The 13,678-nt window shown below is 46.9% G+C and overlaps 1 protein-coding gene across 2 annotated transcripts in view; it reads left to right on the forward strand.

The window, feature by feature from the left end:
* PLXNA2 (plexin A2) overlaps positions 1-13,678 on the forward strand; it is a 209,399-nt gene that overhangs the window by 39,901 nt on the left and 155,820 nt on the right. The window contains exon 4 of one of the 2 annotated variants that reach the window (XM_037070965.1): positions 9,903-10,106. The exons of the other annotated variant lie outside the window; for it this stretch is intronic. Coding sequence (XP_036926860.1) covers positions 9,903-9,983 — 81 coding nt within the window. The 3' untranslated portion in view covers positions 9,984-10,106. Of the gene's footprint in view, positions 1-9,902; positions 10,107-13,678 lie in introns of those variants that run through there. 2 annotated transcript variants of the gene reach the window in all.

The raw sequence follows: 13,678 nt of genomic DNA on the forward strand, positions 1-13,678 counted from the left end.
CATGCTGGGACATATGTGTACTTAAATATTACTACCATTGCTACTTAACTTGGGAGCCTCAAATTTTCTGTCTGTAGAGTGGGGAGTATGAACACTTTGCATGGTCATTGTAAATGCAATCAAGTGCTTAGTCTAGTGCTTGGCACAAAAGTACTTTCATGATTATCACCAACATCTTTGAGGCTTTCCTCCTCCTACCCCCAAAGCCCACTCTACTCTGGCTCCCTGGGGAAGTGGAGCTGTCATATCAGCCTCCTTTTTAGTGACATGTTTGCAAGGTCAGATGGAGGAAGAGAATCCTGCCCCCTGCCCCCAGCCCTGAGTCATGGGAAAATATACTTAGAAGACTAGACCAGCTGAGCCGAACTAATCTAATCCTGCTGGACATTGGCACCAGCTGCATTAGTCACCAGTGAGAGCTTTCCCAGTCCCCTATCACCGAACAATGTGTGCTGTCCCTCCCCTAGGGCAGGGCCAGGGAAGTGGCGGTTCCACTCTTACAGCTTTATAAAACTAACTAGGACAGGGCCATTCTGTGCCTTTTGCACGGTCTCGAGGCAACCATAACATCCTAGTGCTGCACAGCTCACCTCAGGTTAACTGTGTGACCTTGGGGGACTTCAGTTTCCTCAGCTGGTCTGCTAATGCTGCCTTGTGAGACTGCTATGCACGTCAGACACGGGGGGATGTAAGGTCTCCTAATACAGAGGCTGATGCACAGTAGGTGCTTAGTCAATGGCAGCCATTGCTGCTATGACCGCTCTCACTGTGAGCGTGACTCTCACTAGTATTGCTGTTACCATGCTTTTCTTTCAAAGCCCCAGCCAGATTTGTTGGTTTTTATTATCTCATTAATCCCATAACATTTCAAATGAACAGGAAGGGTTGGGCTATTTCTCTGCTCTGTTGCACATGGTAATACTGAAACTCAGATTATGTTTTTACTCAGGGTCACAGAGTAAATAAAGGGAAGATGTGGGAATTGGAACCAGAGCTACAAATATCTCAGGTGGAGAGGGGCCCAGCGTACACCTAGGTCATTTGTGTAGTTCAAAGATGACAAAGCCAAAAGCTTGCAGCTACTTGAACTTCTCCTTTCCTCTTATGATCATGTGTTCTTCTGTACAGGGAAGCAGGTGCAGGAGGTGAAGGTCAAATCAGGTCTGTCTTTCAGACTCTCTTCTTGGGATTCCGTTCCTCTCCTGGTCTTAGCTTCCGGAAAGGTTTCTGAACCCCAAAGTACAACAGAAGTTTGGAAGCTGTTGTCTCTGGGGTTGTCCCAATTAGCCATTACTCTTTGATACCACATTCTGGTTTTCTATTTCCAAGGCCACAGCCACCAGTTAGATGTCCCTGCCTAAGCTGTGGCATCCACAGGCTTTAGTGACAAATCTGGAATTCTCACACTTCCCTGTTAGGGTGGGCGAGAGCACAGCCAAGGAAGGAGGAGAGGTCATGGCGCTGGGACCCTGCAGAGGGGTAGGGTCCCCAGGGAGGAGGCAGGCTCTCTCACAAGGTCAGGAATCTTCCTCTGATTTTGTAGCTAGAAAGGACCTCAGAAAATTCATCTAGCCTACAGACTTTGGGCAGTTGGGATGTTTATTCTATTTTATGGATAAGACAGCTAAGGCCTAAAAAAGGCCTAAGACTCTGCACAAAATCACAGACAGTCTTAGCAACAGAGGCAAGACTAAAATCCAGATCTTTAGATTGCAATTCTCGGATCCTTCTTTCTATATCAAATGGAAGAATGTTCCCTTCGCACAAAACATCAGACTAACTAACCTCTGCCTCTCCCTAGAATGCACACATTCCCTCAGCAGAACCTAAATTGGTCTGGAGAACACTCTACCCAAGGCAAGAGTCTCACTGAACTTCCTCTCTCTCCCAGGCCTGACTATGGAGCCTTGCTCTGGGTAACCAGCCTCCCTGAGCCCTCACCCCGAATGTCTCTGGAATTTTACTAGAGTCGGCCAGCAAAGAGGCCTGTTTAACCACAGAATTCTTGCCATAGGGCTAAGAAGTTTTGACAGATCAGAACGCCGGATGGGGAATCTCAAGTCTTACATGTTAATTCTCTCTCTAGGCATGACACTTTTGGGTGCGTGGGGGTCTATTAAAAATTAAGCACTTACTCTGTGCTAAGCCCTGGGATAAGTGTTGTTTATTTTTGTTTTGTTTTGTTTTCATTTCAGTTAGACCTCACAACTACTCTCATAAGAATTATTATTACATCCATTTTCCAAATGAGCAAGTTGAGCTCAGAGTGAGGTAACTTGCCAGAGTCACATTGCTACCAAATGTAGAGCTGTAATGTGAATGCAGGTCTCTCCAACTCCAGACCTGTGTTTTGTTAGCTACCAGCTTTTAGCACTCTGTTGGCCTTCTCTAAGATTCTGTCTAGTCCATCTATAACCTACCACCTGCCCAACAGAGCTACAGGGAGGTGCCGAGAGGAGAGTGGAAGGCCTAACACTTTGCACTCTTTCTAACAAAGATGCCCTGGAAACCCAGGACATGGCAGCTGTCACTGCCATGTATCATTCCCCTCAGGCCTCCTTCCCGTCTGCACCCATCTCAGCCCAGGCCACAGTGGATGGGGTGGCAGCCTTTTGTGCCACACACAGTCCCAGCTGATTCCCCTTTCTCCAAGCATCATTGTTTGCTGTGAGCTTTCTGAAGGGGAGACAAAGGAGTATTGCCCACAAGGCAAGAGCTGCTGTGTCAAGCGAGGGGCTTCGGCCCATCACCCGTGCATCCCTTGGAGCCCCAGGGCTGTCCTTCAAAGATACTGTCTGGGATCTTTTGTGTGCCAGTCATACCTATTCAGAGCTGGCCGGGCCAAGGTTTTCAAGGGGAGGAGGACACTGAAAAATGCAGTCATTTTCGTCTGGCAAAATTGAAAGAGACATTAATGCAATAGTTAACAGCAAACCACGTCTGGGGGGAAGGGCCAGAACGCTTGTTCTCTGTTTATGGGGCTTATGCAATTCCATCAATATTGATGCCTGATGTCTTTGATTCTGACACTAATCATTGCTATGAATTAAATTTGCAGCCATATAATTAGGATTGCTATTAATAGGGCCCTAAGCTAAGCACTACGATGCAGCATGTCTTTTTCTTGATAGAAAATGGCATCCTTGGAACTCTGCTAATGGGGTGCACCTGGGCTTTGCCAAGAATGATATGAAAATTATACATCCTATATTGGTATTGGGCCTTTACTAAAATACCAGCAAGCAAAGGTGAGGCTGGAGGTAAGGCTCTCTCCTGCCCAGTGCTGTGGACAGCCATTAGGTAACTCTCATCATCTTTAAAGTCTTTAGGAAGGGTGCTGGCCAGTGTGGCTCAGTTGGTTAGAGCACCTTCCTGTACACTGAAAGGCTGAAGGTTCAATTCCAAGTCAAGGCACATCCCTAAGTTGCAGGTTTGATCCTTGATTGGGGTGCATGCAAGAGGCAACAGATCAATATTTCTCTCTCACATCGATCTCGATCTCTCTCTCCCTCTCCCTCCCTCCTTTTCTCTTGCTCAAAATCAATGAAAAAATGTCCTCAGGAGAAGATTAAAAACAAACAAAAAACCCACTTTTTTTAAAAGACATCTTTAGGAAGGAATATTCCAGAGCCAGTGTTGGTTGCTTCCTGCCTCAGACAGGAAGCTCTTCCTTAAGTCTAACCTAATGCTAGCCAGCTCAGCCAAGAGACTAGACACTACAATGGTTTCTTCCTCAGACTTTGAAGTGGTAATGGGCCAACTAAGGAAAAAGGAACATCTCATTATTCCCTAAGCTTGCTTGGACAGGGTTGAGCCCAATTGGGCCTCATTTCTGGGTAGATGATTGAGCAAGACCTCCACTTGCAGCCGGTTCCAAGGGCCCCCACCCAGAGAGTTCCGTGGGCCACAGAGCACCCATTAACCTCAGACACAGATGAGCTTACCACTGCATGGGATGGGAGAGGATGAGCTCTCTCGTAGCGAGATGCTTCTCTGGGTGAATGTGGAGCATTTGCTCATGGGGAAGCCCAATCTTATAGTATCATCAGGCCTACAGTTCAGCACTGGAGTCTCTCAATGCCCCATTCACCCCCAACTTGAGTCATCACGTGTCACTGTGCACACAGGTTCTCTAACCCTTTTCCAATAGCACATGTGGTGCCCACACCCACCCCTGCCCCTTCATCATTTGGAATAATAATACATACCATTTGGCATAAGGGATGCATTAGTCCCTGCTCTTTTGACCTTCAGACTGGAAATAATTTTCCCTCCAAATAATTATTTATTGATTTTTTTCATATGTTTAAGCCATTGTGAAAAGATAATGGTATGAGTTCAAATCCTAACCCTACCCTATTATGTGTTAAGGATGAGCCCCTGACTAAGTTACTTCCCCACCTTGGAAGCTTAGAGTTGAGAATTCTCATCTTTAAAACAGAGATAACAGTATCTACTTTATAAGGCTTAGAATAAGGTTGAAGAATTATCTGAGTTGCTTATCATTGGTCTTTTATACCTAGTAAGACTCCCCATCCCCATGTCTTTCTCCTCTTACATATCCCTAGTTAGAAAGGACAATGGGCTGGCTTTTGGCACCACAACATTCTGAGGAATGCCACTTCACTTTCCTCCATTTCTCAGGGACAGCACATGGAAAATTAACTCTCTCAAAACATGTGGTGAACGGGAGCATGAATTCCAAATACCTTCAGATTTTTTTCTCACTACAAACTAAAAGGCTGAACAGGGGCTTCTTGCCTGACTGTAGGTACCCTAGTTTCTGCCGTTTCTCCTTATTCTTCAGTTCAGTTCACGGTCTTAGGTGAACTGAATTCACCCTGGAGCTCAGGGCCTAGAATTCCAGGATGGATCTTAGGCGCTGAGCACTTCAGGGGTATGGAGACAAGGGTGAAAGCATCCTAACATCACTCAGAATGGATGTTGTTATATAAGAGTCTTATTCATCCTGCCTTTTTCTGCCCACCCCCCACACTGTACATTTACCTGTTTTACCCAAGTGCACACTTCAAGGCAAACATGTGGACATAGCAACTGGCCAATATTAACCACAGAATGTGGGCACTTCACCATATAAAACCCTCGGGAAAAATGTGTGGATAAGTCCTCAACCTGAATGTTTCATTAGTTACCAAACAGCTATTTTACTCTTCCTACCTGGAGTTGAGCAGAATGGAGATTATTGTTGGGATATTGTTGGTAATGCTCTTGTTTTGATTGCCACTAAGCAGAGAACATAATTCAATCCTGTTAATGTTGGAAATGAGCCTGATGTTGGGCAAGTGCATAGTTACTTGTACATGCATCCAAGCACACACTTAACATAATTATCTTCACCCTGTGCTGTTCTTTTGTTACTTGTAAAATCTTGGAAGGATGATACAAAACCCCCCAAATTGACTCACCCTATCTGGCAATGAGATGTGCCCACAAATCCTCTGGTACCTTCAGTCTTTCCAAGAGTCTAACTGTGCTGGGAGCTGTAAAACACTGAGTGGCTTCAATCTCAGACTGATAGGTGGTATCCCCAGAGAAATGACTGTAGAGAAGTAGAGGAAAAAATATGCCCAGCCTCCCCTACCATCAAATCAGAGAAATAAAAAACTCTGTCTCCTTGGTGCCTCCCCAGTATTTATGTGTGAGCTCAGCAAACACCCCTGGGCTACAGCCAGCCTATGTATTAGTATTAGTCCATTGCACTTTTTGTGATGCATGTTACCCACCCAACACCCTCCCTCCCTCCCCCAATGCAACATTTTATGACTGTTCTTTTCATTTCTGGAAAGAGCCTCATAGAATGGCAGATGCTTGCTGTTTCCCCGACTCTTTGGGGAGCCATTTGTAGCCAGCCTGCCCCTGGCCATAAACAACAAGAGATAAACCACAGCCACTGGCAATAAATGGATCCAAGGCCAAGGAGGAGCAAAGAGTGGGGAGGGGGGCCAGGGTAAGTTTGCTGATGTCTGCATAAGCCCAGTGGCTGGTGGGTATGGGGTAGATGCTCCCTGCAGAAGGGGAGTCAAGGGCTGATGCAGAAGCAGAGGCGGCCCTTCCAGATTTCCCCAGACCTAGAGAGAAGGCCTATCACCCTCTTTCAAGCCTGCTCCACCACTAAGACCACTTGCCCCTTAACTGCAGTCACAACCAGTAAACTTTCCAGTAAGGAGAGAATGGTCTCCTTTGATGTGTTTTTTTTTTTCCTGCTAGCTCATGTTGCTACATAGGTCACCATGGGCCACTCACCTCCCATTGAATCTTCTATGGTAGATCTTGGAGGATTTTCCCAAACATTTCTATGCTTTCTTTCACCCTCTCTCCCTGTGACAGCCACCCCAGTCTCTTCTTCCCCTCTCCTATACTCTTCCCCTTCATCATGCCGAAGGCCAAGCCATACTACTCATGATGCTATAGTACCTGGACCCAGCTTTGCTCCAAAAAGGCACCCCTGGGAGTAGAAAAACAACTTTCAAATGAGTAATTGGTCTAGTGGAGATTTTAGGTTTTTCCTACACATATAAACAGCAACTGAGAGCAGGGAATAAAGCAAAAATAGAGGGGGTGGTTGGGGAATGCAGAAGGATAGCCAGCAAGGCCCTGAGTAATTAGTACATAGAGGAGTTTTCTTTCTCATCAACCTCATCTTAGAGGCAGGACGTACGGAGAGGATGGAGGTGATGTTCTTTTTCTCCTCCTTATTTGCTTTGGACTCCACATCAAATGGAAACACACAGATGAAAGCGATGTTCATTTAAAATATCTGTACACATCAGACGATGCTGGAGATAGTAGCTATTATACTGTGTGCATTTTTTTTTTGCAGTAAGCTGCTCAATTATTTACTGGGCACTGGGCTTTAATCTCATAAACCTGTCGCGGGTCCCAGGCACCGGCAGCCTGAACACTGCATAAAACACAAATGTAGGGCAGGCTGAACAAAGCACTCCAGTGACTCTGGTGGAGACTGGTCATTTCCACTCAGTCTTTCCCCGCAGATCAGCTCTTTAACAGTAGGCAGACCCAAAGAAGAACCTTCTCATTTTTTTGTCTTTATGAACTCGGAAGTTGATTTGCATTTGGTAGCAGACAAGAGACAAAACCTGAGCACAAAGGACTGGGGGAGAAAGTTCCCAGAGTCTTTTTCCTTGGCTGAAGAATAGGAAGGAGCCTTACACAGGGGAGCAGATGACTCAGCCACTGGATGCTGCTGAGATTTTCTAGAACCTAGTGCTTTAAGCTGAGGTCCCCCTGCTACCCCCAGGCTTTATGCGTGGATAACACTGAACAGACTATTTCATATTTTGGGCATCAACTTGACCCTGTTAAGTAAACATGATCTCTGTTATCCTCCCTGGTTTCCAGTCTGGAAAGCAATGGACTTGGTATATCTCCCAGTCAGTCTCTAAATGCCAAGTTAATAATAACGCCCATAAAGTTGTTTGGTGGTTTGAGGTGTAAGAAGAGCTTTCATGTGTATATCACTCACTTTGAGCTCATCTAGTAATCCTAACAACCCCATGGGCTGTGTTCCTGTTGGTAAGGCGACTGGCCATAGGGATCAAGTGATTTGCCCAGCATCACCCAGGGATGACACTAGATTGGAACCTGGAAGCCCATCCTTTTCCATTCTAATCCTGGCCCAGATAGGTGAGCTCACCAGCATGAAGCTAGTGAGGAAACTGAGGCATAAATCATCTCTGACACCCGGGCCCACTAGAGCTGGCTTTGTGGGAACAATGTTACCATCAATGCCCTCATCACAGAAATGTGAGCATGAGAAGGTCGGGTTTTCCCAACCCTAGGCCTCTGCTCTGTTTGAGCACTTGAAGCAGTGCCAGGACTGTCTGGGTTTCACTGTTTATTGTGCTGCAGCCACGAGCATCTTCTAACTCTCCTTTGCAAAGTCGGAGGGGCAGAGAGATCCAGTAGGAAGACAAGGCAGAAGTCAAGTGCCCAGGAGTTTCAATGTGATTCCAGGATTCCGGGGATTTCATGATCTCCTAGAGAGAGATGTTATGCGAACATTTGTGTATCTGTAATTTTTGTGTAGAGAGACCATTGCCATCATCGCATTCTCAAAGCGGTCTACAACTCTAAAACGTTAAAACGTGTTGCCTCGTGGCTTTGAGACAAGTGTTTAGACAGGGTGCCTCTAGGGTCACCACTCTAATCCCCCAGTTCCAGCCTCTGAAATACATATGCAGGGTCCAGCACCAATAGCGCCTCCTTTTTATTACAAAAGCTTTTATTACGAGATCATAAGCTTGTAATTCTGTAACAGAACAATATCACACTCAAGCACACCACGTGACATTTAGGTGAAATGTTCACATTAAAACTATAAATTATTACACCCAGGCTATTGCCCTACCGACCACACTGAAGCAGGTGTTTCTTCTGTCGGACCCCTGTGTAATGTGTGTACATCAGGGTATGATGTATTTGTTGTTGTTAAGGAAAAGGTTTGAATGGGAGATGATGAAATGCTGGGGCTGCCTGCCTATCATGCGGTGTGTGCCCCTTGTCACAGGCACGCACACACACCATAATCACCACCTGCCCCGTACACATGCACACACTCCCACCCCCACCTCCCCAGACCTGGTGTCAGTGGAACAAGGTGATGCTGAAATAACCCAGATCGGGGCCCAGAGGTGAGCCAGAGGACCAAGGCAAGGAGAACAGATCAGGCACGGGGGAGGGGTGGGCTGTTGAAGACCACGCCTGGGGGAGGCAGAGTATAGGTCCCTCTTTCTTGGCTGTAAAGCCTTTCCATCAGGCCACATGGCAGGGAAAGGGGGCCAAATAGGTGGCTGAACATGAGTGTCCAGAGAAGCAGATCAGGCCAGGAGGTAGCTGTCCTATCAGCTGGGTGGGCCCTAACCCAGTCAAGAAGCCAGGGGAGGGGTCTCCTCGGGGAGGGTAAGACTTGCCCCCATGGAACCTCTATGTGTCTCCTTGCTCCTCACCTCCGGACGTTGCATGTGCTATTCGGTCAGATTAGGAATACTCTCTCTTCCCCTCATCCAGCTATCACTTCTCAACTTCAAGATTCTGTGGCATCACCTCCTCCAGGAAGCCCCCTGTATGTACTTCATGACCCCCCATCACATGGCTATTAGTGCAGAAGAGCAAAGGGGTGCAGAAGAGCCCAGGCCCAACAGCCAAAGGGTGCTGGGCTCCACTCCTGACTCTGCCCCTTAAAATCTGGCCAATACTGGTAGTAAGAACCACTCTCTCTACCTGATTTCTCATCTGCAAATTGGAAATAATAGTTTCTGCCTCACAGGCTTGTTGTGAAGGACATAGCAAATGAGTTAATGTGTATAAAGCACACGGATCAGTTTCCAAAATAGAATAAGTGCTCGGTCAATGTTACCGATGATTATCATAATTTCCCCTTTTCCTTTCACTGTCCCCCAGTACACTCAGCAATTCTAGGATAGGAGCGGCACTTTTCATCTCTGGGTCTATTGTACCAACTAATGCACCAGACATCCAATAAATGTTTAGAAGAAAGCAAGGGACGGCGGGAAGCAGGGTGAGAGAGAGAAGAAACCTTAGGACAGGAGCCGTCTGCCTCCCTCAGCTATAAGGCATCATTGTGATGTGAGTCAAAGGGGCTTGCAGGTGTGGGCTGTGCCTCCAAATGGGGTAGGACTTCAGGGGTTCCACCCAGTGTCTCTGACTAGTCATTGGCAGGAAGGGGGTTCTTTGGAGGAGTGCATGTGATTCTAGCAATCCCATCTCACACACTGAAACTCAAGCCCTCGTTGCTGCAGGCAAATCCCTCAGGGACTGCCCTTTCCCAGAGGGAAAATTGCTTCATCCTCAGTTAGCTCCAAGCCTCACTCACCTGTCAGTGTTCCATGTGTGAATCTCAGCAGATGCCAGGTCTGCACCGAAAGGCAGCTGGAGGCGGAGATACCATGGGGCCAGGTGGTGTCTTTCTGAGGCCCCTCTGATTGCTTCCACGTTCTGGAGTCCACAACATAGTAGACTGTACTCCTCCTGCCACCAAGATTTGAAGATGCAGTCTGTACCTGTCATTACTTAGTGTGGTTATTCATACATTCACTCACTCGTTTTAAAAAATAAATATTACTATCAGTGCCTACTGTGTGCTTTCAAACATACTGCTTGTTGCTGATATCATCATAAATACACAAAGCCAGTATTTCTCAATGGGGGCAATTCTGTGCACATTTGGCAATGTCTGCATTTTTGATTTTCACGTTTGGGGCAGGAGGAGCTACTGGCATCTGGTGGATAGAGACCAGGGATGCTACGAAGCATCCTGCAATACATAGGATACTTCCCAACACCAAAAAAAACTATCCTGCTCAAAATGTCAACAGTACTGAGGTTGAGAAACACACCAAAGCAAGAAACATTTACTGAGCATCAACTCTGTGCCAACCACCGTGCTAAGCACTTCGTTAATCCACATAAAAGCACCGCAGTGCAGGCACTATGACTGTTTATCGTTCCAGATGAGAAAACTAAGGTTTAAAGAAGTTAAATGATTTTCCCATTCATTCATGTGAAATGTATTTATTGAACATCCCAGTAGGTGTGGATTGGGAAAGCAAACCCAGTTCTGCTGGCCCCAAAGTCTGTGCTCATCCACTAAATCTCTGCTCAAGGTCAGGAAGGAGAAAACACGAAATAAGTAAGTGAGGAGGAAACATTAGTTTTGGAGGAAGAGTGTAGTTGATAAATGCCACTGGGTATGAAAAATACATATTACTTTTGCTTTCCTACCTCCTTGTTTCCCTCTTCCTCACACACGCTCACACAGATGCACACTCAGGCAATTGAAGAAAATCCTTGAGGCCCCAGTTTGCCTTCAGGTTTGTTTTTTGTGTGGGTGGTGATTTTAGCTTGAGATTGCACTCCCCTTTCCCTCCCCCCAAAGTGTTTCTCATCTTACAAACACAGCCAACCCTTCCACTGGGAGGAGGGCAGAGATATTTCTCTGACTCCCGAACTGTCTTGATAAAGATCTGCTCTCTGCCAGCCCCCAGCTTCTTCTGTGCTGATTAAGTGCTTACTGTAGGAGGTGTGGTATTTCACTTGTAGCTCCTGACTGGTGGGCTGTTTGCTCAGGGGCAGCGTGTGTAATGGGAAGAATATGGACTTTGGAATCAGACCATATTAGTTCAAGTCCTGTCTTTGCCTTCTACTAGGTAGACGGTACTGGGAAAATTAGTTAACCTTGTTGAGCTTTGGTTCCTTCATCTGTGAAATGAGAATAACTGTACCTACCTTGCAGGGTGCTTCGAAAATTAAATGCAATCTGGTATGTTCATTTTTTTAGCATGGTTGCTTGGCAAAAACTGAGTACTCCAGAAGTGCTAGCTGGTCTGAACATCTTTTGGCCTCAGCCCCAGGCTTGAACTTCTAGGGGCTCAAACAGATGGGAGACATAGTATACCCTTCCAGGGGGTCTCCTAAGCCTTTCTTCCCTGCCTGCTCTGGGCGCCCCCTCTGAGGGCCCCATGTATAGGTCAACCCAGGCCCCTGAACTGACCACAAGACTGCCAGCTTGACCTGCCTCTGTGGTGAGTCAGGTGACTTAAACCACAGCCACCACCACCTCCCCTGGCATGATCGTGTAAGCAAGAGTCATCCGTATTTATCCCTCAACCCAGCAGAGACCCAAAGAATGGCATGGAAAAGCTAAGCAGTGGTGCTAGTTCCCTTTGTAAAGAAGTATCCTCAAGTCATTTAAGACTCTGAGGCTGGGAGGGATCCTCAGTGTGTCCTAATGATTGTCCTCACCCATTGCTCTTCTTGTTTGTCTCACAATAAAGGAATTTTCAGGCTGCATTGAGATAGAGGGGAGCCCGTTCGCTGAGATCCTACTGTACACTAGACCCCTTGTCACCCTATTGTAACCTGCCACCCCATCCTGGACACACCACACTCAACCTTCCTGGACAGGAGGGCATGGGTGTTGCTCTAAGAACCTTCTGAAGAGGAGCTTCCTTACCTCTCTGCTGTCCTATCTCTGGTGACCTCCTGAACCTCAGGATCAGGAATATCCAACTTTACACATTACCGTTTCCAGTACTCTCATTTCTCATTCCACTTAGTTCAGAGAGCAGCTCTGGTGGTGGGTATATTTATCTCCATTTTGAAGATGAGGTAAGCAGAAACACCAGTGGATTATTCAGTCAGCAAGCCCTGGAGCCTAGACATAAACCCTAGTTCCGAGGCTTAAGGTTCACAGCCCTCATAACGCCTTCATACCCTTGGTATGTCCTTCCTCATATCCTACCTCAGGTAGGCATTCAAACAATATTATGGGAGCATCTATTATGTGTAAACCCTAGCTTATGGGCCTTGGGAGATGTAAAGGATGATGCAGGGCCCTTTCCTCAGGTATCTGCAAGGGATGTGCTTGCCTCCCTGTGCACCCTCTCCCAGAGGCCTGGCTGTGCAGCTGGAAGAGAGAAGAGCAGCATTCTTCACGGGCTCCAGCCCCAGCCCTGCAGCCTCTTCCCTTATCTCTAAAATGGAGGCGGTGATAATCCTGGTTCCTACTTTACAGGATTAAGGGGCACATTTGGTGAGACAACATGTGTGAAAGCATTTGGGAAGCAAATGGCGAGGTCAGTGCTCTCCTTCTCTCTGCCCCTTCCCCATCCTATGAGCTGCCTGAGACCCTCAGTAGACATTTCTATGCTAATCACCATTGTCCCCTGACCATATGTCCTTTGACAGGGGCCAGTACAGCTGTGTTCTTTAATTGCTGCTCAAAGCCTACATCCCTCTCTCCATCAATTACAGATGTTACATATGTCATGACAGGTTAAAGTACAACCCTCTCCCCACTAAAAAAATAAAAGTGCATAGAACAAAGCAGGGCCTGAGAAATAGAACCTGAAATCCACAGGTTATATCCCAGGAATTGGAGGCCTGGTAGAGTCCTTCAGGTGGAGAAAAAAAGTGTCAGGAACTTTCATATGATCTTGATTACTGTCCCAACAGGTAGGGGAGTAATAGTTAGGGGAGCACACAGTACCCTGGGGACATCTTCTCACAGCTGTGGTTTCTTCAAGGAAGAATTTGACTTCAGAGGTTTTCAGGTTTGCCCTTCACAAGGTCAATTGTGGGCTTTGGTTCTCGTGCACAGTAGGCTGTCAGCGAATGGGCTTCCCTCTGTCTCTCTGCAGCCTGAAAATCCCTCTATTGTGAGACACATGAGAAAGGCAACGGGCGAGGACAATCATTAGGACACGCTGAGGATCCCTCCCGGCCTCAGAGTCTTAAATGGTTTTAGGATACGCCTTTACAAGCCATAAGTAAGCACCAAGCAGAAGAGAATGTCACACTCTGAGTGTTCCTGAGGCTTGGGTTTGTTGTGAAGGCACAGTCCCTTCCGCCCCACACTCTTCCAAATCCGGCATCCCACAGTCTCCCTCACACACTGCAGAACTGAGATCAGCAATGTACAAAAAAACCATCTTTCCCTCACTGGTCTGTGGCACACCCCTGCCAATCTGGGAGCCATTACCTTTTCCAGATGTGAAAGAATGTCAGGGCTAATCACCCCTGGATCTGCGGGGGTCCCTCTCCAAGGGACAGCAGGTCTTTTTATTTAATCCTCGTGACGGTCACTAACAATAAAGAAGAAAGTGGGAGATGTGGACTA

This window comes from Sturnira hondurensis, unplaced genomic scaffold (genome assembly GCF_014824575.4).
Source record: "Sturnira hondurensis isolate 20B ecotype Veracruz unplaced genomic scaffold, ASM1482457v3 Scaffold0019216, whole genome shotgun sequence".
NCBI lineage: Eukaryota > Metazoa > Chordata > Mammalia > Chiroptera > Phyllostomidae > Sturnira > Sturnira hondurensis.